Source organism: Eubalaena glacialis, chromosome 13, assembly GCF_028564815.1.
Source record: "Eubalaena glacialis isolate mEubGla1 chromosome 13, mEubGla1.1.hap2.+ XY, whole genome shotgun sequence".
Classification (NCBI taxonomy): Eukaryota; Metazoa; Chordata; class Mammalia; order Artiodactyla; family Balaenidae; genus Eubalaena; species Eubalaena glacialis.
The window spans coordinates 17,199,217-17,226,056 of NC_083728.1; the positions used below are offsets into that span (position 1 = coordinate 17,199,217).

Consider the following 26,840-nt stretch of genomic DNA (forward strand, 5'->3'; position numbering starts at 1 on the left):
CTCCCACATAGCCTTCCCTGATTCCATCAGCGGAGTCACTTTCCCTTTCTCTTAGAGCCTGGAGAACTGACCATGGAAAGGGCTTGTCTTGCACAGCTCTCCCTGATGGGGACCACCCGCCTCTGGGATTAGCCCAATCATGGATCCATCCAGGGAGGGGCAGCTCATTCCCTCCGGAGCCAGCCTCATCACCTGATACCTGTGGCACTCTCTTGTGGTGAGCCAAAGCCGGGGCACAGAGCTCACCTGGTCTTGCACTGCCTGGGCACCGTCCTGGGAGGAGAACCATGGCTGAGCTGAGACCCATGCCCCGCTCTGCCTTTTGGAGAACTGAGGCTCAGACACCAGGGCTCAGCTCGCCCCAGGCTTTCTCCTGCTTGATCTGAAGCTGCCCAGACCAAGGGTTCTAACTCAGGGCAGGGGTAGGGCCTGGCCTGCTGGACAGGTGAGAAAACCTCCGCCCAGTGCCCCCTTCTTAGCAGGCAACTCAAGAGTCTGACTGCCATGCTGCCTCCTTCGCTGCCTTTTTATTAAATGTCAACAACTTCCCAGTCATCCTAGTGCCTTAGAAGCTGGCTGCTCTAATGTGCTCTGGAGGAACCCTGCACACCTCATTCCCAGCCTCCGCCAACACACAGCGGCAGGTGTCTGGCTCCTGCCCCAACAGAAGTGGCGGCTGGCCAAGGGCACCAAGCAAACCAGGGCAGAGCCCCGGGTCCTGCCCCTTTCTGGACAGAGCTGCCCCTGCTCTGCCAAGCTCCTCCTCCCCTACATCCCTCCTTCCACACACTCACAAAGCCAGTTTAAAAAGAAAAAAAACCCCACATAATGGTGTTGCATAAACTGTAGGGAAGAATTCCAACATACGGAAGACCTTGAAATAAACAGTGAAAGCTTCTCCTCCAACCCACCTTCAATCTCATTGCCAGGGGTAACTGCTGTTAACGAAACGGTGATTCTCCTTCCAGACTTTTGTCTGCGCCCTCATCTACATATCACATCCATTTTCCCCCCAGAAAAATGGGCCATACTATACATATTGTTCAGCAACTCACTTTTTTCCCCTCACACACAGCTTTCCACGTCAACACATACAACATTTTAAAAAACATCTGTATCACATTGTATACTGTGGGATTAGTTTCCCATTCCTATTTCCTATTCACTGTTCCTTTGCTGATGGACATTCAAACTGTTACCAAAATCACAGTAATTCTAAGCGAGGCCGCAGAGAACATCTTTGTGTTAATATCCTGTGACCTTGGGCAAGTGTTTCTGTCTGATAAACTCCTGCAAGTGGGAGTGCTGGGTTAATTTTGACCTATCTACCAAATTACTGTAACGAGCTGTACCAACTGACATGGCTATCGGCAGTGCTTAAACTTGCCCTTTCCCCTCAAAATGCTGCAGAAAATAGCCAAGGCCACCCCTGCCCTGATGCCACTGCAGTAATGCCATCCCTCCCCATCTTCATCTTCCTTCTTCTTTCCCCTTCCAATCTCCCTGTCTCTCCTCTCTCAGCTGGCTGGATTCTGTAGTTTGGGTGTGAAGGTCAAAGATTTGTTCTCAGGGATGAGAAGGGGAAATGAGAGCCTGAACCAATAGGAACCCACCTCCGTGAATATTCCCTCCACCTTGACATTCCTCAGCCCACTTTTCTGTGCTTTATCTGGCCCCCTGTCCCTACTCCCACCAATACCCCCACTTGCACACACCCTCTCACACCTGCAGATTCATCCATAGGCAGAGGGAATAACAGGCATTGGACTGAAAAACCGGTTACCCATGTGGGCTGGGCGCAGGACGCTTGGGCCAACATTGTTCACACACAGGCCAGAGATGAGCCCCCCAGTTTTCTCTTAGGAAAAAAGATTTTTAGAAAGTGATAAATGTACAAAATTTAAAAAATCGAGCCAGACTATGAGGTGGATAATGAAAAACTTCAGTTCCTTGTCTCATTCCTCATCGACAAGGAACGCACTTTAGCTGCTTCCTTTGGTAATTACCTCCACGTGTCTAAATAGCATGATTATGCTGCGATTCCTCCATCTGTCATTTTAGAAATTCTCAAGTGGCTTCCTTCTTTTTCTTTTTCTTTTTTTAACACCTTTATTGGAGTATAATTGCTTTACAATGGTGTGTTAGTTTCTGCTTTATAACATAGTGTATCAGCTATACATTTACATATATCCCCATATCTCCTCCCTCTTGCGTCTCTCTCCCACCCTCACTATCCCACCCCTCTAGGTGGTCACAGAGCACTGAGCTGATTTCCCTGTGCTATGCGGCTGCTTTCCACTAGCTATCTATTTTACATTTGGTAGTGTATATATGTCCATGCCACTCTCTCACTTCCTTCTTACAATATTTAGATCTTGCTCATCCAAATACACACTTCTGCTTTTCCTAAAGTTAATTAGTAACTGCCTCATTCGATGGCTTGAAATACTGAACATATACCTCTGTATACATACACACACGTATATAATTCTCTCTCAAACTCTCTGATAGAGTTTAAAGTAGCCTGCTAATACAATAATATATCGATTTCAGTTTGTTTGGTTGTTTTATTCTCATCCTTCCTGGAGACTTTCGTCCTTCTGTTCTCATCTGGGCAGCTGCTCAGTTGTCAACTTGGCCCTTCCTTTCCCATCACTCTAGAAATTCCCTTCGTCCCTCTCCTTTTTTTTTTAAATTAAATTAAATTAAATTTTTTTGGCCATGCCGCGTGGCATGCGGGATCTTAGTTCCCCGACCAGGGATCGAACCTGCGCCCCCTGCAGTGGAAGCACAGAGTCTTAACCACTGGACCGCCAGGGAAGTCCCCTTTTTTTCCCTCTCCTTGTTGGAGGTCCTATTTCCTGGATCCTATGTTGTCCTCTTTTTTTTTTTAACATCTTTATTGGAGTATAATTGCTTTACAATGGTGTGTTAGTTTCTGCTTTATAACAAAGTGAATCAGCTATACATATACATATATCCCCATATCTCCTCCCTCTTGTATCTCCCTCCCACCCGCCCTATCCCGCCCCTCTACATGGTCACAAAGCACCGAGCTGATCTCCCTGTGCTATGCGGCTGCTTCCCACTAGCTATCTATTTTACATTTGGTAGTATATATAAGTCCATGCCACTCTGTCACTTCGTCCCAGCTTACCCTTCCCCCTCCCCGTGTCCTCAAGTCCACTCTCTACATCTGTGTCTTTATTCCTGTCCTGCCCCTAGGTTCTTCAGAACCTTTTTTTTTTTTTTTTTTAGATCCCATATATATGTGTTAGCATACGGTATTTATTTTTCTCTCTCTGTGTCCTCTTTTTTTTTTTTAAATCTTTAAAATTGTGGTCAAATCTATATAAATAAAATTTGCCATTTTAACTATTATGAAGTGGACAATTCAGTACCATTAAGTCCTTTCACAGTGTTGTACAACCACCATCATTATCTATTTCCAAAACTTTTTCATCACCCCAAAGAGAAACTCTGTACCTATTAAGCAGTAACTCCCAATTCCCCCTTCACCACAGCCCCTGGTAACCTCTAATCTACTTTCTGTCTCTATTGCCTATTCTAGATACTTCATATAAGTGGAATCATACAATATTTGTCCTTTTGTACCTGGCTTATATCACTTAGCAAAATGTTCATCCATGTTGCTTAGTCCATTTTATGGTTGAATAATATTCCATTGTATGGATGGATATACCACTTTTTGTCTACCTATTCATCTATATTTTGTCTACCTATTCATCTATCAGTGGATACTTGGGTTGTTTCTACCTTTTGGCCATTGTGAATAATGCTTCAATGAACACTGGCATACAAATAATCTGTTTTCAAATCTTTTAGGTGTATACTTAGGAGTGAAATTGCTGGGTAATATGGTAATTCTATATTTAGCTTTTTGAGGAACCAAACTTCTCCTTGAAGAGCCAAAGTTTTCATGGTGGCTGCACCATTTTACATTCCAACCGGCAGTTTCTCCGCATCCTTGCCAACAATTATTATTTTCCTTTTTTTTTTTCTCGATTAAGGCATCCTAGTGAATGTGACATGGTATCTCATTGTGGTTTTGATTTGCATTTTTCCAATGACTAATGATGTTGAACATCTTCCCATGTGTTTATTAGCCATTTGTGTCAATGTATCTTCTTTGGAGAAATGTCTAGTCAAGTCCTCTGCCACTTTTTATTTGGGTTGCTTGTCTTTTTGTTGTTTAGTTTTAGGAATTCTTTATATATTCTGGATATTAAACTCTAGTCAGATATAAAATTTGCACCTCTTCTCTCCCTACAGGTTTTCTTCTCACTTTTTTGATAATGTCCTTTGATAGACAAAAGTTTTTAATTTTTAAAAATAAATTTATTTATTTATTTATTTTTGGCTGTGTTGGGTCTTCGTTGCAGTGCACGGGCTTCCTCTAGTTGCGGCGAGCGGGGGCTACTCTTTGTTGTGCTGTGCGGGCTTATTGCGGTGGCTTCTTTTGTTGCGGAGCATGGGCTCTAGGCACGCGGGCTTCAGTAGTTGTGGCTCGTGGGCTCTGGAGCACAGGCTCAGTAGTTGTGGCGCACGGGCTTAGTTGCTCCGCAGCATGTGGGATCTTCCCGGACCAGGGCTCGAACCTGTCTCCTGCATTGGCAGGCAGATTCTTAACCACTGCGCCACCAGGGAAGTCCCAAAAGTTTTTAATTTTGATGAAGTTCAACCTATCTATTTTTTTTCTTTTGTTGCTTGTGCTTTTGGTGTCACATCTAGAATCCATTGTCAATTCCAAGGTCATAAAGATTTACTTCTATGTTTTCTTCTAAGGGTTTTATGGTTTTAGCTCTTACATTTGGGTCATCGATCCATTTTGAGTTCATTTTTTATATAGTGTAAGGTAGGCATCCAACTTCACTTTTTTCACATGTGGAAATCCTATTGTCCTGTTCTTATCCCTACTGAATGGACCTGACACTCTTATCAAAAATCAATTGGCTGGGGGACTTCCCTGGTGGCGCAGTGGTTAAGAATCCGCCTGCCAATGCAGGGGACACGGGTTCGAGCCCTGGTCCGGGAAGATGCCACATGCCGCGAAGCAACTAAGCCTGTGCACCACAACTACAGAGCCTGCACTCTAGAGCCCATGTGCCACAACTACTGAGCCCGCGTGCCACAACTACTGAAGCCCATGTGCCTAGAGCCCGTGCTCCACAACAAGAGAAGCCACCACAATGAGAAGCCCACGCACCGCAGTGAAGAGTAGCCCCCGCTCGCTGCAACTAGAGAAAGCCTGCACCCAGCAACGAAGACCCAATGCAGCCAAAAAAAAAAAAAAAAAAAATCAATTGGCTGGGGCTTCCGTGGTGGCGCAGTGGTTAAGAATCCGCCTGCCAATGCAGGGGACATGGGTTTGAGCCCTGGTCCGGGAAGATCCCACATACTGCGGAGGAACTAAGCCCGTGTGCCACAACTACTGAGCCTGCGCGCCTAGAGCCCATGCTCCGCAACAAGAGAAGCCACTGCAATGAGAAGCCCATGCACTGCAACGAAGAGTAGCCCCCACATGCCGCAAGTAGAGAAAGCCTGCACGCTGCAACTAGAGAAAGCCCGCATGCAGCAACGAAGACCCAACACAGCCAAAAATAAAAATAAATAAAATAAATTTATTTAAAAAATCAATTGGCCATAAATGTATGGGTTTATTTCTGGACTCACAGTTCTATTCAATTGGTCTTTAGGTCTGCCCTACGTCAGTATCATACATTTTGATTACATTATCTTTGCAGTCAGTTTTGAAATCACGAAATCTGAGTCTTCCAACTTTGTTCCTTTTCAAGATTGTTTTGGCTTTTGGGAGCCCCTTGCAATTCCATACAAACATGAGAATCAGATTTTACATTCCTGCAAAAAAAGCCATTGGAATTTTGATAGGGTTTGCACCGACCCTATAGATCACTTTGGGTAGTATTGACGTCTTAATATTAAGTCTTCCTACCCATGAATATTAATTCTTTCCATTTGTCATGTTGAGGAAGTTCCCTTCTATTCCTAGTTTTCTGACAGCTTTTATTGTGAAAAGGTGCTGGATTTTTGTCAGATGCCTTTTCTGCATCAATTGAGATGATCATATGTTTTCTCCCTTCATTCTAGTAACGTGGCATATTATATAGATTGGTTTTCTTATGTTGAAAAGACATATCCTTGCATTCCTGGGATCGTCCTCCTTTTTTATATACTCTCTCATTTTGATGGAACACACCCTCCAGTGGCTTCCAGACGAAAGGTGCATAGGAGGTAAAAGTTTGAAACCTTGTATGTTTGAAAATGTTCTGCTTTCATATTTGACTGATAGTTTGGCTGGATACAGAATTCTAGGGTAGAAATAATTCTCCTTTGGAATTGTGAAGACATTACTCCTTTCTCTTGCTTCCAGCATAGCTATTGAGACATTCAGTGCTACTGTAATTCATGTTCCTTTGGATGTGACCTGTCTTATTCCCTCTGGAAGCTTTTAGATCTTCTCTTTGTTCTCATTATTCTGACGTCTCACCGTAATGAGGCTTGGTGTCATTCCTTTTACATCCATTGTGCTGGGCATTCAATGTGATTTTTTAATTTGTCTCTCTGTGAAATTTCCTTTTTTTTTTTTTTAAGTTTGTTTTTGTTTCATATAATTTGTTTTCTCTGTTCTCTTTTTTTTAAATTTTATTTATTTACTTATTTATTTATGGCTGTGTTGGGTCTTCGTTTCTGTGCGAGGGCTTTCTCTAGTTGCGGCAAGTGGGGGCCACTCTTCATCGCGGTGCGCAGGCCTCTCACTATTGCGGCCTCTCTTGTTGCGGAGCACAGGCTCCAGATGCGCAGGCTCAGTAATTGTGGCTCACGGGCCTAGTCGCTCCACGGCATGTGGGATCTTCCCAGACCAGGGCTCGAACCCATGTCCCCTGCATTGGCAGGCAGATTCTCAACCACTGCGCCACCAGGGAAGCCCTCTCTGTTCTCTCTTAACAGCATTCCTGTTAGTTGTATATTGGACTTCTAGTTAGTCCTCTAATTTTCTTATTCTTTCCCATTTTCATCTCTTTTTTTATTCCTCTTTTGTGGCAATATCAACTTTATCTTTCAACACTTGTATTGAATTATCTCTGCAATCACATTTGAAATTTCCAAAAATCCTTACTTGTCACTCAATGTTTCTTTTCCTTTTATAGCAGCCATGGCTGGTAGACGATTAACTTTGGACAAATGGAAGGATCAATTATTCCACTATGATAGTAGGAAAGAAGGAAGGATGGATGTAGGTAGGAGGGGACTGGAAGATGAGGTGGCTGGAAGGTGGGGTGCTCCTTCTGACGACCCCCATTTTCTCTATGACATAGATGGTGAGGACATCTACTGAGACCACTTGGAAGGTGATGGGGTAGGAGGTTTGAGGAGCATGAAAAGGGAAGTCAAACCTAATCCACCACCCGCCCCCCAAATTCCAGCTGCTTCCTGGGCAGCCCTAAGGGTTTACATTGAAGCCAGAGATCATCAGTCAACCATGGCACCAATCTACTCGGTAAGATAAGTTCCTGGTTAAGGTGTAGAGAAGATGGGCTCTTGGACAGCTCCATGGTTGGTACTCTAGCCAAGTAGTCTGGCTATAGCAGTGGGGCAAAGGAATTAAGGATGTTGACAGAAAGGGGTTGATGTGATTGAATATTTCTGCCACTTTCCCATCAGCTCATACTATCTCTGGGAACCTTAACAAATTCTAACTGTTCAGCTTGACATTTCCCCACCCCAAAATTTGAGGTTATTTTAAAAACCGGAGGCTTTATTGAATTTTCTGCCCTTGACCATTTATAAACTGTCAAGGATCAGGTCATTTTCATGCTGTTTTCAGGGGGTTCCCATTGTTTACATTTCTCAGTGTTGACAAGTATACCCATTTATCTTTATCCTTTGTTTTTTATCTTTAAAATAGAATAAAAATCAGGTTCTTTAGGACCCCTAACAGCAAACAGAATGCTTTATTCTCTTCAGTAATGGCACAATATTCATTTTGTGTTTTCTGGATGTTGGATCATGAAAAGAGAAACAGACTCTGATAGCAAATCATCCCGTTCTTCAGGTTTATTTATGTTGTTTCAATACACTGACAAAATACACCACATTTTGTTTGTCACTTTTTCTCTCTCAAGAGTCAAGAGTGACTTTATCTTTAACCAGAGGATTCTCTTAAAGAACACGCACATGTGCGTGCACACACGAACACGCACACACACACACACTCTCTCATGAGGCAAGTACAAAAAACATTAACTCCACCAAAGTGCATGTGAATGAAAGTGCAAACAGGCTTCATTTTTGAACTCTGGGATCATTCTCTCTGCTTCATAAATTAAACAGAAAGCGTCTCACTGCCCTAGGCCAGGGCTGGGCAAGGGCTGGGAGAGGCTGCCGGGGCCAAAGGGTATGTGGCTCCTGCCACTGGAGAGCAGGGCGGAGGGCACAGGGCAGGGGTGCCAACTCCCTCCCCTCACCCCTCACCGCACGCGCCCAGGTCAAGGTGCAATGATCTCATTTGGGGAAGGGATAGGGGTGAAGGGGCAGCGGGGTGGACAGAAGGCAGATTTCTTTCCCCCTTTTTTATGATTTGGTTTCTTTCCAGAGTTTGATGTTGGCGCAGACAGTGCTGAGGCCTCCAAGTTCGGAGGCCTGGGGGCCCTTTTCTCCAAGGCCCTTGGTCCACTCTGTCTCTCCTGTAGACAAGCATTAGGATGGTGGTGGACAGACCCACATGGCACAGCCGTCCCAGCTGCGCTCCTTAGAAGCGGAGAGGCCCCACAGCACAGCTGTGTGCACTTGCTGTCTTCTCCTCACACCAGAGTCAACGAGCATCTCTCCCCGGTTTCACAAGGAGCAGACGAGGCCACGGAGCTGGTGGGTTTTACTGCCACCCAAGCAACCAAGAGAGAGAGGCTCAGCTCGCTCCTCCTTACTCCTGGCCAAGGGGGCCCCAGTGCAGCCTCTGTAAACCCAACCCCCAGCCCGAGGCAGGGCCTGGCCGAGCCCTCCCAGGAAGGTAGGGCCTCTGAGGACCGTCTGCAGTCCTGCGGCAGCTCAGCTAGGGGAGCTGAATGGCTGCCCTGGCCAAGCTGCCTCTGGGAGAGAAGGTTCCCTCCTGGACTGGGGCAGGAACTCAACAGAGCTTTGGGTTTCCCAAAGATAAAGCTTCATATTTTAACAATAATAGCCCTTGACATTTTCCCAGCACCGAGCCTCACACCTGCACGCCGTCAAACACTTCCAAGAGTGCCCTACACGTACCCGCACATACACATCACATGATGGACAGAAGGGGTCTGGGGAAGGCCCCTGGCTCCACAGGAGCTTGGCGGTGGCTCCTCACCTCCATGTGTGGGGCTGGCTCTTGCCGTGGCCTCTGCCCCCGCCCCTGTAGGCTGGGAGGCGGGTTTGGCAGTGGCTCAGTGGAGGCTAGGCCCCCTCTTGGACAGAAAGGTCAAAGTCCCAGAGCCCTGGCAGGCACCTGGCTGGCAGTGCAAGACAGATGGAGAGTGGTAAGAGAGGCTTAAGGGACATGGAGACTTCGAAGATAGAATTCACCTTCTTCCCAACTCCCAACTTCAAGGGGTGTTTGTAAGACTCCCCAAAAGCAAGACATTTAAGGGACAGTTTGAATGTAATGCCATGGGGTGTATGTGCCAGGCAGAGTGCTACATCCCCACGGCAGGAGGCCTGGCAGGCATAGGGCCCTTACCCCCCGGGCAACACTTTGGCTGAGACCCATGCCTGCAGGGAAGGATGCTATACCCAGCTTGGAAAGCCACCGTGCCTGCCGGACTGCCCTGCTGGCCCAAGACCCGAGGTTATCTCATGTACCCTGGGGCTGGCCTCGGCCACCTAGCCAGCCAGGGTGCCTCCTCTCCACACTTGACACAGAAGGGGTGTAGGGGGGACATCGTGGAACCTTCACCTCTGCTACAGAAGTTAAACAGGTTCTAACCACCCACTCTACCGGAAACAGGACGGGGCATGGGACACTAAAATACCAAGTGGTCCAGAACTGGGCGTGTTGAAGAAGGCATCCTGGCTCAGAATCCCCCACTTCCAGGCAAAAAAGAGAAAGGCAGCCAAAGCCTCCCAATGGATCCTATGAAGACATATCTCTGGGGCTCACCCATCTAAGGGGGAAGAGCCAGCGGGGTCTGGCTGGGCCGTGCCCAGGAAACCAGGCAGCAGAATGTGGGCAGCAAAACCAGCAGACAGAAAGAGGGGAGGTGTCTTTTTGAATAAATACATTTTCGGCAGGGTCGCTTCCTGATAGGAGGAAAGGGAACAAGGAAGCAAGAGCGCAGAGAGATGCCAAAGAGAAAAGGGCCTCAGATTGGAGGACTCCTGTTCTACCAGACTGTTCTTAACGGCTGAGAGAAAGACCCTTTGGTGATGAAACAAGTCGCTGGAGATGCGGGGCCGCCATGGGTGGGGCACCTTCAAACTTCTCCATCAGTGGCGCTCCCCCCGCCCAGTCTCAACCTCACCGGTGTGCCCGGTGGCAGATGAGCTCTAGGACTCGGGGGCTAGGATTCCATCCTCCCCAGGGCTTCTCTGCTTCCCTGTACCTTGTACAAGGCAGCCCCAGAGAGAAGGACCACCCCTGATAAGGGATAGAGGGTGGCAGGGGCACGGATGGGATGTGAGGAACTCAAGCCGGGAAGGAAGCAGCAGCTGCAGAGGGAGATATTTAAGAGACCAGCCCTGAGCCAGTCACTTTAAGGTGTCGTCGGCGTTTTTGAACATGAGGATGGCGTTATAGATCTTCAAGGCTGGGCCCAGCTTGACACTCATGATCTTCACAATGTCCGCCTGTGTCAGCAAAAGGAAGGCCTCGCCGTCAATCATCTGAGGAGTTGCGGGAGGGAGGTGGAAAGCGGAGAAGGTGGAGAGGGTCACGGGGAAGGAGGGGGTGTGCGTGGGGAGTGGAGAGGGAGAAAGAAAATAGGAGTAAAGGACAGATGGGGGAAGGGAAACAGGAGGGAGGGGGAGAGGGAGGAGAAAGGACAAGGGAGGGAGGAAGGAAAAAAGGAAGACAGCAATGGGGAGAGAGAAGGAAAGAAAGATATCCACTGGTTTCCCCACGTCCACACACACACACACACATGCACATGCACGCACACACGCGCGCTCTCTCTCTCTTTCTGCTGGCTGGTCTGGATTTCAGTACGTGTTTACATAATGTCCTCTGAGTCCTCACTGACAGCGGCTTCAAAATACCTGCTGTTGCTGTCCCCACATAAGGGTCAATCTTGGCACTGCGAATAGTAAATAAGCAGACACCGAGGGCATTCCCACGTGCCGCAGGCTGAGCATGTCACCTATGAGCTATTCTTGAGAAGGAAGGGGGTGGGGCGGGGAAGGAAGACAGGAAGAGAGAAAAACAGAGATTAAATCTGAATCTGACCAACCTCTGCACCTGACGTCCAGTTCATAAGAAACACAGGGGAGAGTGGACCTAGTTAAACACCACCACGAGGAAGCAGTGAGACAGATCCAGAAGTTCACATTCACCAAGAGGGCTTCCAATGTCGCAAAAAAATTTAAAAAAGAGAGGAAACTATTCTAGAATAGAAGATATTTAAGAGACATAACAACCCAAACCAACTGTGCGGACCTTGCTTGGGTCCTGGCTCAAAAACACCAACTGCAAAAGATACTCTGGGCACGAGGGAAATTTGAATACAGGCTGGGTATTAGGTGATATAAAGGAGCTACTGTCCGCTTGTTCAGTGGGATAACAAGGCTGTGGTGATGCGGAGAAAGACTTTAGTTTTTAGAGATGCGTGCTCAAGTACTCAGGAGTGAAATGTCATGATGGCCATTACCTACTTAAAACTACTTCATCTGGGACTTCCCTGGCGGCGCAGTGGTTAAGAATCCACCTGCCAATGCAGGGGACATGGCTTCGAGCCCTGGTCCGGGAGGATCCCACATGCCGCGGAGCAACTAAGCCCACGAGCCACAACTACTGAAGCCCGTGAGCCTAGGGCCCGTGCTCCACAACAAGAGAAGCCACCGCGATGAGAAGCCCACGCACCGCAACGAAGAGCAGCCCCCGCTCGCTGCAACTAGAGAAAGCCCGTGCGCAGCAACGAAGACCCAACGCAGTCATAAATAAATAAATAAATAAATAAATAAAATTACCTTTCTTAAAAAAAAAAACAAAAACTGCTTCATCTAAAAATAGGTGAAGCAAATAATTGTTAATTCTCCGGGATAGGGAGATGGGTAGGGAAAGGGAGGGGAGAAGCCCGTTGTGGAGGAGGGAAAGAGATGCAGAGAGCCGGGGAGGGAGATGGGGCTAGGGGTGGGGTATGGTGAGCACAAGGGCCTTTTCTCTCAGCGGTGGGCCTGGCTGGGCTGCGGAGCCTCTGGGCAGGAGGGCCATGTGGCTCCTGGTCCCACCATTTGGCTTGAAGAATCCCCTCCTCTGGGTACTAGGACCCCTTTTTTGAAAAGGTATCATCCCTCCTATGCTCCCTCCTTAAGAATCATGGCAAACAAAACACTTCTATGGTGTTTCTTATGTTCTTAAAGAAACATAAGCATTTAAACATAAACATCTTTCTTATGTTCCAACACTGTTCTTAAACACTTTTCGTATATTAACTGATTTACTAATTCTCACAACACCCCTCTGAAGCAGTACCAGTATTAATTACCCCCATTTTACAGGTGAGGAAACTGAGGCAGAAAGACTAAGGAATTTGCCCTCATCACATGATGCTGGGCCAGGCACACAGCAGACTTCAATAATTATTTGCCGAGTAAATTAAACAAATACATGAGAGCTACAATAAAGGTGACAAGGGGAGGAATGGGCAGACTTTTCTTATGCCCATCAGTGCCAACCACCAGACTGAACAGACTACCCCTAAGACCATCTATCCAATATGCTCTAATTTCTCACTCATGGAGCATCCCTCTAATGAATGGTCTGTGTCCTGGCTGGAAAGAATCCTGACTCATGTGTCTGAAAGCATCAGTTCAGCCAGAGAAAGCCCATTCCTTGGAGCATGGTCCTCCCTGGGGAAATGGATGACATGGACCAGATCCCGGAGAAGGTAATCCTCAGACCCTGCAAAGGTCCTCCTCCACCCTGAGACTCTATTTGATGCCGGTGGGCCACCAGCACACCTTCCCCGCTTTTGCCATTGCTTTTTTGTTTCACAGATCATGCTGAACTGAGATACACAGCAGATGTTCCTGGGAGAGATAGACCTTTTCCTGAAAGGGGGAGAATGCCCAAGGATCAAACTCTGGGGTGATTCCACAGCTGGCTAAACCACTGCACTCAAAGAGCGTTGATTTGTGACCTGTTGTCACCTACAGGAAGATCTCTAATGGGTGCCACGTGCTTCCGCTCTGTCTCATTAAACACGTGCGGTGAAGACTTGGTGGAAGACACAGAAAGCTTAGTTTTCAAATGTACAAGTTGTATGAGGCTGGAAAGCCCTATGAATATCAGAGATGACAGAATCAAGATTTAAAACAATGAGACTATGAAACCAACGAGAGAACATTTAATAGGGATAAATGTAAAGTTTTACATTAGGCTAAAAAAAAAACCAAAAAAACCCCAGTGGTACAAAGTAACACACTGGAAAATTTGGTTAGACTATAATAGATAATTGACAGAAAAGGCACTTGGGAACTTTGATGAACTCCAAACTGGTGTGGTGTGGCTGTAATAAAGCTAGTGCAAACTTAAGTTTTGCCAACAAAAACATAGGGTTCAAATCTGGAGAAGGAGAAAACAATGCAAATGCCCACTAACAGAACTGTGGGAGTTTCATAAAACAGAGCACTGCTCAGAAATAAAAAGGAGCTAATTACTGGTGTACACTCTAACATGGATGAACCTCCAAAACATTACACTGAAAAGAGACAGACGCAAAAGAGTACGTGCTGTATGATTCCACCTATATGAAGTTCAAGAACAGGTAAAACTAATTTATGGTGCTAGAAATTAGAACAGTGGTTGCCTATGAGAGCTGACGAAAGGGGCCAGGAAAGAACTTTCTGGTATGATGGAAATGTTTTATATCTTGATTGACATATTGGGTTCGGGGTGTATACAGTTCACAAAACTTGTAGAATTGTACTTTTAAGATGTGTGCATTTCACTCCATGCATATTTTACCTCCATTAAGAAAACAAAACGTCTAGGTGTCAGCTCATAGGTTGTAACAAAGGTCCCACTCTGGTGGGGATGCTGATAATGGGGGAGGCTGTGCATGTGTAGGGGGCAGGGGGTACGTGGGAACTCTCTGTACCTTCCTCTCAATTTTCCTTGAACCTAAAACTGCTCGAAAAAAAATAAAGTCTTTTTAAAAACAAAAGCATCAGACATACAGGGGAGCAGCAGCCCAGTGAGTTCTGTGTTGGTCAGACGGCATCTGAAACTCGGGGCATAGACACATTCCGATAAGAAGATCATCAACCCAGAAGGCAAGCACCCAGAGTGGGGAGGAGTTTGCGAGTGCCACCACCCAAGGGTCAATGAAGAAACTGGCTGTGTTGGGCCTGGATAAAGAGATTCTTCCAGGGAAAGAGGAATATACTTCTTTCTCCTGGGCACCTGACCTGGAGGTGGCATCTATGGGGAGCTGAAACTACGCTCTCTTGGGTTAAGGGGGGTATGTGTATTCTTTGGAAGGAAGACCTAAACAAACTCAAAGGTCCCTTCCAATTTCAAACTCTACGAATTAGGAGAGTCATGATAAAGCTCTTTATTTAAGGACAACTACACATTGAAAGCCAGAAACACCATGGATTGAGCTCTCCCTGTATCAGGCATGTGGCTATAGTGATGTGATTTGTATATTACTCTACAGCATTGGTATATAATAATATAGATGTTGATGATATAGTTACACTAGACATTCTGGTATAGTGATCCACTCATCATTTCCAGCACTCACATGGCCCTGCAAGACAGTCATCATTATACCCATTTTATCTCTATTTTTTTGGCCATGCTGCATGGCTTATGGGATCTCAGTTCTCCAATCAGGGATTGATCCTGGGCCATGACAGTGAAAGCGCCGAATCCTAACCACTAGACCACCAGGGAACTCCCCATCTCTATCTCACGGATGAGAAGATGCAGACTCAAAAGAGCTCCAACCAGCAGAACTAGGATTCAAATCCACCTGTCCACAAAACTAGTGGTCTTTCACCTACAGCTCACTGCTTCTCAACTTTGGTAAGCTTTTGGGTCTTAATTTTAAGTGTGTGTTAGGATCCTTGCAGTAAATGGCAATAGCTGGGCCAGTCAAAATACACTTTAATTGACTGCCACTGAGGAAGCTAAGTTTGGAAAACAAAAGTTCAAGCAGAGGGCACAACTTTTGTTGTGAATGGAATCCTGTTTCCAGGATGGTTTCCCTTCCTGAGGACGGTCTGAACAGAGGGTTTGGTTCCCAAGCTGGGCCATGGCGCGTACCAGATTTTTCCCAGAGACGTGGGTCACTATGACTGGTCCCCCCAGGTGGGACGACAGAGGGCCCTCTCTAGCTGGGGGCAGTGCTGGGGAGGGCTCCTGCGTCCTGCTATGTCAACGATGGTGACCCTCCTCTGTCCCCACCCTGCTCTTTGCACCTTACCTCATCTTTGAAGAGCCGCGCTTGGTCCTCACAACCTGTCAGGGTCTGAACAAAGCCGAAGACCTTGGAAACCAAAGAAGACATGTTGCCAAGGGGACGGGGCTCGGGAGAGGAGGGAGGAGGCGGGCCTACCCGGCCTTGGTGCCTCCTGGGCTATGACAGTGTTGCTTTTTCTTATCAGCCTAAGAGGATCTTGCATCTCCGTGCTGCTGGGTGAGCGAGGTGAGGCCCCTTGCTCCCGAGGCCCAGGCCTGAGCCTGTCTCTCCTGCCGGACCAGCAGCACGCCCTCCTCCCCATCCACCAGGATGGGCCTATCAAACAGTCCCTCCGTCCCCCCCACCTCACCCCGAGCCACCCCACCTGCCCCCACTGAGCAGCTGGGAGGGAGTGTGGACCGCAGGAGGTTGAGTCAGGAGCGGTGTGGGGCTCTGCCTGACAGGGGCCTTTCCTGAGCCCTCCTGCCAGGGTGCGGTGAGGGCAAAGTAGAGGAGGAGGAAGAGGGAGCGGCCCTCACCTCATTGATGGTCCACTTGGCGACTGTCGAGGCCGAGATGCCCGCCACTCCCGGCAGGAGCCTGCAGTGCTGCTCCCAGCACGCTGACAGCGACCGGTCGGGGTGGGCCGACAGGGCCGACATGAAGAGGGACTGGTGCATGACGTCAGTGGTCAGTGCTGGAAGGCAGAGGCAGAGGCTGGCGGCCAAGGCCGAAGGCTAACCTGGTCCCTGAAGCCCGCTCATCCCCAGGCCACCTGAGAAACTGGCTGGCAGAGTGGGCAGGACCACGGCCCCTTTCGGGCAGCCCTGCGGAGCCAAGAGGGTGATCCAGATCTCCTGACTCCTCATCCAGTGCTCGCTCCTTGGGGTAAAGTGGGTTCCTCACGTTACAGACTGTGTAGAATGACCCCACCCCCATCCTTCTGAGGCTGCATCACCCTGGGCCCTTCGAGGATGCTCTTCCCTCCTGGATCTGCTGCAGCATCCCAGAAACACCACTCTCTAGATACCTTGCATCAAAACGGCCCCCAACATCCAAGCAACCTCAGCCCGGACATCAAAAGTCCATTCTGCTTGCCCTCCTTTTCCTAAGTCCTTTTGGGCCCCCATTTTTGCAGCCTCAGGGGGATCCTGTTTGAGAATCAGGATCAGCCTGCCCAGTCTGACACGCACCCCCTAACTGCTGCCTGTGTCTCAAGCTCCACTCCTCCCCACTACGTCCCCAGCCGGGTCTAGTTCATTCTCTGCGTGCCAGACCCCGGTCTACTCAGGCACATCTGGGGTGACCCCTGACCCACTCGCCATGCTGCCTGTCCCTCTGCTTCCTGATCTGTTCCTGGAACCCCTGGTTCCCGACTCCAGCCTCCAAGCGGTTCTTCAATTTGGTGAGTGACCCTGTTCTACCTGGCTTCCTCTTTGGCCAGGCTTGGTGGCTATCTGCTTGGACTTCATCTACTTCTGGCCACTCTGGCAAACCTGGCCCCTACCCGCCTTACCTGCCTTGGATGGGCCACATGGCCACTGTCCGATGGGGCTTGCCCTGCCTCTGCCCAGAATCCAAGACAGCCGGCTCTATCCTATTCAGGTGCTAATTCTAGACTCTCGTGAACGCGGTCCCCCACTGCCCTCCTCTTGCAGGCCCTCCCTGCTCAACACATTGTCCTTGCATCCCTCCTCTTCGCTTCAGCCTTTCACCCTGACTCCTTGCACCTCACAATCATCCTCAGAGCCTCTGGGATCCTGTTTCCAGCCCCACTGACTGTTCTTCTGTAACTCGGCCCGCCTGCTGCCTCTCTGCTCATCAGCCCAAATCCAGGCACCTGCCCACACCCTGAAGAGCACCACCCTTCAGCACCACCAGGGAGCCTGCAACTGCTGCACAGCCCAGCCAGCTCTCTCAGGACCCTTTTGGGGTGCACCCCGGATCTCCCGTGACAGCTACTGCCACCAGCGCTTCATCTACCTGCCCTCGGGTCTGGCCTCCTGTCCACCCAGGTGCCCCTCTTTGAAACCCTGTGTCTGGTGCTCCATGTACGCTGGCGAGGAATCTGGGAGCTGTGCTGCTCCTTATCTTTCTTCCCCAGAGCACAGGACAGGAGCTTTTGCAGGCACCCGTGATATCTTATCTAACTGCAAAACATCTAGCTGCAGGTCAGAAACAGCTCCTCTTGTTCTTTTCTTTTTTGGCTTAAAAGCAACAGAAATGTATTCCTCACAGTACTACAGGCTGGAAGTCCCAGATCAAGGCACCAGCAGATTCGATATCTAGTGAAGGTCTGCTTCCTGACCCACAGGCTGCCATCTTCTCGCTGTGTCTTCACATGGCAGAAGGGGCAAGGGGTCTCTTATAACGGCACTAATCCCATTCTCAAGGGCTCCATCCTCATGACCTAATCACCTCCCAAAGGCCCCACCCCAAATACCGTGACACTGGGGATTAGGTTTCAACATATGAATTTGGGGGGGATACAAACGTTCAGTCTATAGCACTATTATTATTGGAGGTCAATAACGGTGTGCTGAATAGGCACTGCGGAAAGGCAGGGGAACCACGGTGGGGGGGGCAGTGGGGGTAATGCAGTATAACAGAAAACACAAACTGGACTCAGAATCAGGAAATGGGGTTAGTTCCTTACTAACTTGCTCTTTAGTCCTGGGCAGGTCATTTAACATGGGCCTCAGTTTCCCCATCTGTAAATAAACTGGTTGGGTAAGGAAATCACTGCGGTTTCCTCATTCTTTCCAACAGCTGACACTCATGGGGTGTGAATGGCCCTGCGAACAGAGCACAGCTGAGGCCTGTCCTCTCCAGGCAGCCTCCCCCAGGGAGCTGTTTCCCAGCAAACCCACAGGGAGGAGGTCTACCCACGGATGCGTGAGAAGTCTCCTCCAGAACGAAATCCAGAGTGACAAGTGTCCCCTCTGGAAGAGCCAGCTGGTGGAATAGGGAGCCCTGCCCAGAGGTCAGAGGCCTGGGCTCTGTCCCCTACCCTGTCCCTGAAGTGCCTCAGGCCTTGGGTGAGTCCTTCTCGGTCCAATCTGGGCCACAGCCTCAGTCTGTGGAAAGAGTTCTCAGGATAATTCTGGAATGAACACAGTAGGCAAGAGCCCTCTGGCAGTCAGAACATGGAAGCCGACAAGGTGTACCAGGACGGGATAGAAGAGGTGCCCACGGCAGTCCCATCTCTGAAAGTCCCCACTCTGAGGGCCGGGAGGCAGGCCAAGACCCGCCTCACTCAGGCCTGAGGCTGCGGGAATTGCCTTCTGCTTCTAGCAAGAAGAAACAGTATGGAATAGCAGCAAGAGGGAGTCAGGCAAGACATCAGGACTAATAATTCCTGCAGGTTATCAAGCACTTCACATGGACCACTTCATTTAAGCCTCTCACCACCTTTTAAGATTGGCACTATTATTATTCGCGTTTTACAGATGAGGAAGCTGAGGCTCAGAGAGGTGGCTTCACCTGCTCAAGATCTCACAGCATGTAAAAGGCAGTCTGCCTTGAGGTTGTGCTTTAAATCTCTGTGCTAATACTGACCGGGTTACAGAGACTGTTCCTGAAGAACTGGAATAGCCTGGGTCCTGTCCAGAAATTGTGCATTGATCCAGGTGATTTCTCAAGGTCTCTTCTTGCCTTAAAGTGATGTGCATTCAGGGAATTCCTGGGCTGTCCAGTGGTTAGGACTCTGCGCTTCCACTGCAAGGGGCCCAGGTTCGATCCCTGGTCAGGGAACTAAGATCCCGCGTGCCCCCAGGCGTGGCCAAAAAAATTATCTATCTAACAAAAAAAATGATGCGCATTCAACTCAACTGAAACAAGATCCCCAGCATCCCTGCTGTGTATCAGAACCTGTGCCAGTGGTTGAAGATATAGATGAATTCATCATGCAGTGGAGGGCTCGGTCACCTTGTCCCTCCCCTTGGAGCCATGGGCTGAGCTGTGTCCCATGCCCCTTAAAATTGATATGTTAAAGCTCTAATCTCCAGTATCTCAGAATGTGACTGTATTTGGAGAAAGGGCCTTTAAAGAGGTGATTAAGTTAAAATGAGGCTGATAAGGTGGACCTTAATCCAATCTGTCTTGTATCCTTATAAGAAAAGGAATTTTGGAGACATGGAGAGACCCTGGGGGCACACAGGCATAGAGCAAAGACCATGTGGGACACAAGCAGGAAGGTGGCTGTCTGTACGCCAAGGAGAGAGGCCTCAGAAGAAACCAAACCTGCTGATCCTTTGAGCTTGGACCTCCAGCCTCCAGAAGTGTGAGAAAGTACACTTCTGTTGAAGCCACCCAGTCTGTGGTACTTGGCTGTTGCAGCCAATCTAAGACAAAGGAGGTGGAAAAGTGAACTGACGTGTGGGTCAGATAATTTACGTCTGTTGTACCAGCAGCGATAGCAGAAGTCAGACCCGAGTTTGAAGCCCAGCTCAGCCCCTTACGAGGCGAGTGACCTTCGGCAAATGACCTCACTCTACCAACCTCCCACTCCTCTTCTCACAGGAGAGAATGACATCTACGTTACAGACCACTTGTGAGAGTCAGCAACGGTATAGGTAAAGCATCTGAAATGGTGCTGGGCCCATAGTAGGTGCTCAATAAACAGCAAAGTAGCCACTATTATTTCAGGTAATTGACACCGGCAATGCAGCTATTATTCATGTTTTCAAATGAGGAAACTGAAGCTCAGAGATGTTAATTAAGTTGCTCAAGGCCACACAGCTAGAAAGTGACAGCCATGGCCTCCCTCCCTGGAAGCCTAGATTGAGAAAAGCAGAGCTGGAGGCATCATCCCACCTCACAGTGAACCAGAAGTCCAGAGAGGCTCTGCGCCTTTCCCGCAAACTCAAAGCAAAACCAGGGATGAAAAGGGGCTGGAATCGGAGGTCGCTCAAGGCCCCATCCTGTGGTCTTGCCACTGCTCTGTATCCCCAAGTATCTCAAATGCAGACGTGGCCTGCCTGCCAGCTTCTCCGGCTCTGGGCACCCCTGGTGACTCCTCCCACCAATTACTAAGTACTCATTGTGAATGTGGCGGAGGACACAGGAATAAATGACCCAGGACTCACTCGGGAAATCTTCCTGTGGGATCTTCTGATACTTTGGAGGGCGTCCGATCCTGGAGAGAGAGGGACCAGGTCCGTGGCAGGGAATCAGGGCCTGGCCTGGCCCAGGAGGACTCGAGGCCCTGCACCCTTGCCCTCCGCACCGGCTGTGATGGCGAGGCTTCTTCCTTAGGGAGAAGCCCGAGAGGTTCCTCTTACGGGCCAAGGCCTCCGTGTCGGACAGCTCTGCCTTCAGCCGGCTCTGGTTCCTCTCGGCCAGTGGGCAGCCCGAGAGGCAGTGGTGGGCTGTGAACTTGCCTGTGACGTGGCCAGAGCCATCACAACCAGGAGTGGGGCACTTTCTGGAGAAGAAGAAGGCTTAAGATGGGCTGAATCTGATTGTTCCCACTAAGCTCTTCCCAACCCTGGCCCCATTAGGAGAGCGGCTGGGTGGACCCTGGTCGGCCACCCCTAGTGGGTATAAAACAGACCCTCTCGGGCTTCCCTGGTGGTGCAGTGGTTAAGAATCTGCCTGCCAATGCAGAGGACACGGGTTCGAGCCCTGGTCTGGGAAGATCTCACATGCTGCGGAGCAACTAAGCCCGTGAGCCACAACTACTGAGCCTGCGCATGTAGAGCCTGTGCTCCACAACAAGAGAGGCCAGGACAATGAGAAGCCCGCGCACCGCGATGAAGAGTAGCCCCCGCTCGCTGCAACTAGAGAAAGCCCGCGCACAGAAACAAAGACCCAACACAGCCAAAAATAAATAAATTAAATAAATTTAAAAAACAGACAAACAAACAAACAAAAAACAGACCCTCTCTGAGCAACAGTGCCCAAGGGTCTCTTAGCAGGACCCCTTCACTCACCGGTGGTGAAAGCTGTACTTGGAGGTCTTGGTCTGTGGCAGGCTTCGACAGCTGAGAGGGGGACAGCCCCCAGGGGAGGCAGAGCTGGGCTCTCTGGGTCCTGGAGGGGCAGGAAGAAAAGGGTCAGCACAGGGCCCTGGGGGTGGGCGAGGGGCTGGGAGAGGAGTCATGCAGGGCAGGGAGGTCAACACTAGGAACCAGTTCCCCAGGTACAAGGGGCCCTGAACCAGGCTGGGACACCGCTTCCTGGATGGATATGGATGTCAGCCCTTCTTGGGGGAATGAGGGCTTGGCTCTCATATACTTTGTGGAAACCTGCAGGCCATACTCTCTGAAAGGAGGAGAACCCTTGGGGAGATCAACTCAGAGCCGGTGTGGGCACAGCTGCCCCCGGAAGCCACATCAGGCAGATTTTCATGTTATTCTTGTTTCTCAGTTTTACCCCCAAGACTTTGGTGACGTTTTTTAGGCTCTGCCCATGTGCAGAGAACAATCAAGAAGAATCAACACCACACGTGAAACACATGTGGGTGACCTCTAACCCCTGCCTGCTGAGGGGACCAGGATTTGATTTACGGAGCCACATTGCCTTAGCAAACACAGCGCATGCTCTGTGTGGCTCTGCTACTCGCTGAGAGAACTCCCCAGGGGTACAACTACCTCCTAAGCATATGCTCCCAAGTGAGCTTGGCCCTTCACACCTCCAGCCCCAAACCCAGCAAACTGGGGAGGCCAGAAGCACTGCTATGTGTAGCAGAGACCCCCGGGATGGGGAGGATGAGGGACCCCAGAGCTCACTGTGGGCATGCTATAGAAGGGGGAGGGGTGCCAGAGCTCGGGGGCAGGGTCGGACATCAGGAGGAGAGGGTCAGAGTGCCCTAGGGATACACACGGAGAGGAGGCTGCAGGGGATGCCCTGTCTTGGAGCACCAGCCCGCGGGGTGGAGGTCAGGGTGGTCGGCATCGATCCAGAAGTCATAGGCGTGACTCCAGCCATCAAAGTGGAGCTGGGGAGGAAAGGCCCTTGGAGGTCAGGTGTTCCTCGTGGAGCCCAGCTCAGCCGGGAGGTCCTCCAGGCTCCAGGAGGCTCTCCCCATCCCTGGGGCCTGTCAGAAGCAAGATCCTGGATTGGAAGAACCAAGGGGCCAACCCCACAGTAATCTGTCTTGGCCACCACACTTCCCAAGGGTTTCACCCTTTAAGTTACTGGCATCTCCCATCAATCCTTGGATAGGACAAGGATTATTAGGCCCATTTTATAGGCTCAGAGAGAGGACGTGACTTGTCCAGACTCACAAAAGTAAGTCACAGATGAGGCCAGACTGAGACCCAAGATCTTCGGCCTCAAGTTTAGAGCTCTCTTCCCTGCAACGCACAGCCTCCCTCAAGTCTGGCTCATGCCATGCCCTTGACCTCAACTCAGCCTACAGAAGTCCTGCCCAATTGGCCTGTCCACTCTCCCAGCCCGAGGGGCCCAGAGCCACCTTTATCCGATGGTCCTCCACATCCTCCACGCTGGCCACACGAATTAGGGCTGGGTTCCTGCGGTCCACGGCCTCCAGTTTCATGTTGACCAGGAAGCTGTGCGGGGGTCGCTGCAGGGGGACAGCGGCCTTCAGGCCAAGGCCCAGCTCAGCAGAGCTGAATCCCCAAGAGGGGAGCCCAGGTGCTGTGCCTGGGGAAACCACAGCCAAAGGGGGAGGCCAGGGCCCCATCCTGGCTGGCCGAGGGCTCCTCACCTTCCCGAGCTCAGCTCGGGGCGGGGAGAGATGACTCACCACCTTGAAGGCCCAGGCGGGCACAGCAGAGGCCCCAGTTTCTTCCAGATATTTCTCCCAACAGAAGCTGTCAGGGTCTGGGTAGTCTGGAGGAGAGGATGAGTGCAACGTCTAGGCACCCAGGTGTACTGGGGGAGCTCTCCCCTCCAAGCAGGACCAGGGGCATGGAAAGGACAAAGGCCCGTGGAGAGAAGTCCCCCGGCATCACCACAGCCTGCTCCTTGCAGGGGGCTCCTGAGGCAGAGGAGTGCCAGGCAGAAGCAAGCACACCACCTCACAGTTCACAGGGCTTTCTGGGAACCCTGGCCCCTAGCCCCCTCCTCGGCTCTGTTGCTCCAGCCCCGGTCCCATCTGAACCCCTACTGCACGTGGGCCAGCGTAACACCCCAACAGGGAAGGATACACTTTCTTTGCTCTGGACTCCTGCTCCCTTGCTGATGGGGGGTAATCTAACTTTCTGCCCTTCAACCTTAACAGAGTCAGGGTTTGACAGGCCTCTCCTAAGATCAGAGGGTTCTCAACTCCCAGGCAAAGAAGCTAAGGCTCCAGGCCACATCTGTCCCCTCACCCTGCCCCCTAAAGACCCAGCTAGTGAGATACTGGTAAGGGACCAGGGAGACGGGGGGTTGGCTCAGGCTGCAGGGTCACCTCGTGGAGGGGTGAGGGGCTTTCCTTGCTTCTGGCACCAGCCCACCGGGTGGATGTAGGGGCTGCTGGGATCACACCTGAAATGCAAGAATTATTCACTGTCCCAAGAATCAATCTTGTGAAAATGACTCTACTACCCAAAGCAACCTACAGATTCAATGCAATCCCTATCAAATTACCAGTGGCATTTTTTACAGAACTAGAACAAAAAATCTTAAAATTTGTATGGAGACACAAAAGACCCCAAGTAGCCAAAGCAGCGTTGAGGGAAAAAAACAGAGCTGGAGGAATCAGACTCCCTGACTTCAGACTATATTACAAAGCTACAGTAATCAAGACAATATGGTACTGGCACAAAAACAGAAATACAGATTGATGGAACAGGATAGAAAGCCCAGAGATAAACCCACGCACCTATGGTCAACTAATCTATGACAAAGGAGGCAAGGATATACAATGGAGAAAAGACAGTCTCTTCAATAAGTGGTGCTGGGAAAACTGGACAGCTACATGTAAAAGAACGAAATTAGAACACTCCCTAACACCATACACAAAAATAAACTCAAAATGGATTAGAGACCTAAATGTAAGACCAGACACTATAAAATTCTTAGAGGAAAACATAGGAAGAACACTCTTTGTCATAAATCACAGCAAGATCTTTTTTGATCCACCTCCTAGAGTAATGGAAATAAAAACAAAAATAAACAAATGGGACCTAATGAAACTTAAAAACTTTTGCAAAGCAAAGGAAACTACAAACAAGACAAAAAGACAACCCTCAGAATGGGAGAAAATATTTGCAAACGAATCAACGGACAAAAGATTAATCTCCAAAATATATAAACAGCTCATGCAGCTCAATATTAAAAAAACAAACAACCCAATCCAAAAATGAGCAGAAGACCTAAACAGACATTTCTCCAGAGAAGACATACAGATGGCCAAGAAGCACATGAAAAGCTGCTCAACATCACTAATTATTAGAGAAATGCAAATCAAAACTACAATGAGGTATCACCCCACACCAGTTAGAATGGGCATCATCAGAAAATCTACAAACAACAAATGCTGGAGAGGGTGTGGAGAAAAGGGAACCCTCTTGCACTGTTGGTGGGAATGTAAATTGATACAGCCACTATGGAGAACAGTATGGAGGTTCCTTAAAAAACTAAAAATAGAATTACCATATGACCCAGCAACCCCACTACTGGGCATACACCCAGAGAAAACCATAATTCAAAAAGACGCATGCACCCCAGTGTTCACTGCAGCACTATTTACAATAGCCAGGTCATGGAAGCAACCTAAATGCCCATCAACAGACGAATGGATAAAGGTGATGTGGCACATATATACAATGGAATATTACTCAGCCATAAAAAGGAACGAAACTGGGTCATTTGTAGAGACGTGGATGGATCTAGAGACTGTCATACAGAGTGAAGTAAGTCAGAAAGAGAAAAACAAATATCGTATATTAACGCATATATGTGGAACCTAGAAAAATGGTACAGATGAACCGGTTTGCAGGGCAGAAATAGAGACACAGATGCAGAGAACAAACGTATGGACACCAAGGGGGGAAAGTGGCAGTGGGGGGGGTGGTGGTGGGATGAACTGGGAGATTGGGATTGACATGTATACACTGATGTGTATAAAATTGATGACTAATAAGAACCTGCTGTATAAAAAAATAAATAAAATTAAATTTAAAAAAAAGAATTATTCACTGTCCCAGATGAAACTTCGAGGTCCTAAATCTGCTGTCCTATGAGATCATGGCAACAGGGCACACCCTCATGTTACTTCTGAGTGAGAGTGAGACAGATGAGGTGAGACAGTCAGAAAATTCCAACAGTAACTAAAAACTCTAACAGCACCTTAATATCTCAGGGACAATCACAGGTCACAGGGGTTTGCTCCTCTTAACCTTGGTACTTTAAATGAAATATTTAATTGCCATCATAATTAATAAATGATGTAGATCAAATCCACAGGGCAGTCAATTGTCCCCCGAGCAATATGTCAGGGCTGGGCTGGGTCTACGTGAAGCCTCCCGCCCCCGCCATCCCCTCCCCACCCCCGTCCCCACCCCCCAGGGCCAAGTCTGGGTCCTCCCACTACCAGTAGTCGTAAGTGTCATCCCAGTTGTCAAAGTGCACCAGGAAGCGGCTGTCCACCACATCGGTCACACTGGCCACGCAGATGAGGGATGGGTTCATGCGGTCCACGGCCTCCAGCTTCATGCCCACCTGGAAGCCCAGGGGTGGGGGACTCTGGGGGCAAGAAGAGGGGCTGCCACGGCCAGGCCCAGGCTGGCTTGTGCTGGCCCAGGACCCGCCGGCAAAGGAAGAGGAGTAGGTTCCCTGGGGGTCGTGCCTGGCGGGTGGGCAGGGAGGAGGGCGGGAGAAAGAGGCTGAGAAAGAGGGTCCCTCCAGGGCAGAATCATAAACCCCAGCCCTGAGCCACTCAGGAATTTCTGGCCTCCAAGGGACTCTCAGAGGAAGCCTCACTGTGGCAGAAGATGACTAATACGAGGCTACACCCTCACCCAAAGAGTCTGCCAGGCTGAGCACAAGCCTCCCCTCCCCAGACAAGCCTGGCCCAGCCGGGGCTGAGGCAGGTGGGTCCACAGTGGGGTGGCGGAGAAAGAGGAGCTGACATGTGAGGCAGGGAGTGCGGAGGGAGGGCAGGAAGGCACCTGCCACGTGTCGGGCATAAACTCCAAAAGCCATCACCTCCCTCAATCTTTACCACAGCCCTAGGGAGATGGGTATTATCACCCCCATTTTATAAATTAAGTGACTTGCCCAGGACCACAAAGCTGGTGAACGGTGGGGACAGGACTTAAA

At 49.5% G+C, this 26,840-nt stretch overlaps 1 protein-coding gene across 2 annotated transcripts in view; it reads right to left on the reverse strand.

The window, feature by feature from the left end:
* Positions 1–10,713: 10,713 nt before the first annotated feature.
* L3MBTL1 (L3MBTL histone methyl-lysine binding protein 1) overlaps positions 10,714–26,840 on the reverse strand; it is a 29,325-nt gene continuing 13,198 nt past the window's right edge. Inside the window, exons 9-19 of one of the 2 annotated variants that reach the window (XM_061207850.1) lie at positions 26,113–26,264; positions 23,986–24,062; positions 23,338–23,423; positions 23,044–23,154; positions 22,452–22,566; positions 21,560–21,659; positions 20,854–21,051; positions 20,714–20,763; positions 16,166–16,323; positions 15,651–15,713; positions 10,714–10,887 (exon numbers count right to left, since the gene is read on the reverse strand). In XM_061207850.1, coding sequence (XP_061063833.1) covers positions 10,753–10,887; positions 15,651–15,713; positions 16,166–16,323; positions 20,714–20,763; positions 20,854–21,051; positions 21,560–21,659; positions 22,452–22,566; positions 23,044–23,154; positions 23,338–23,423; positions 23,986–24,062; positions 26,113–26,264 — 1,245 coding nt within the window. In that variant the 3' untranslated portion in view covers positions 10,714–10,752. The remainder of the gene's footprint in view (positions 10,888–15,650; positions 15,714–16,165; positions 16,324–20,713; positions 20,764–20,853; positions 21,052–21,559; positions 21,660–22,451; positions 22,567–23,043; positions 23,155–23,337; positions 23,424–23,985; positions 24,063–26,112; positions 26,265–26,840) is intronic. The other variant, XM_061207849.1, reaches the window with a different exon arrangement.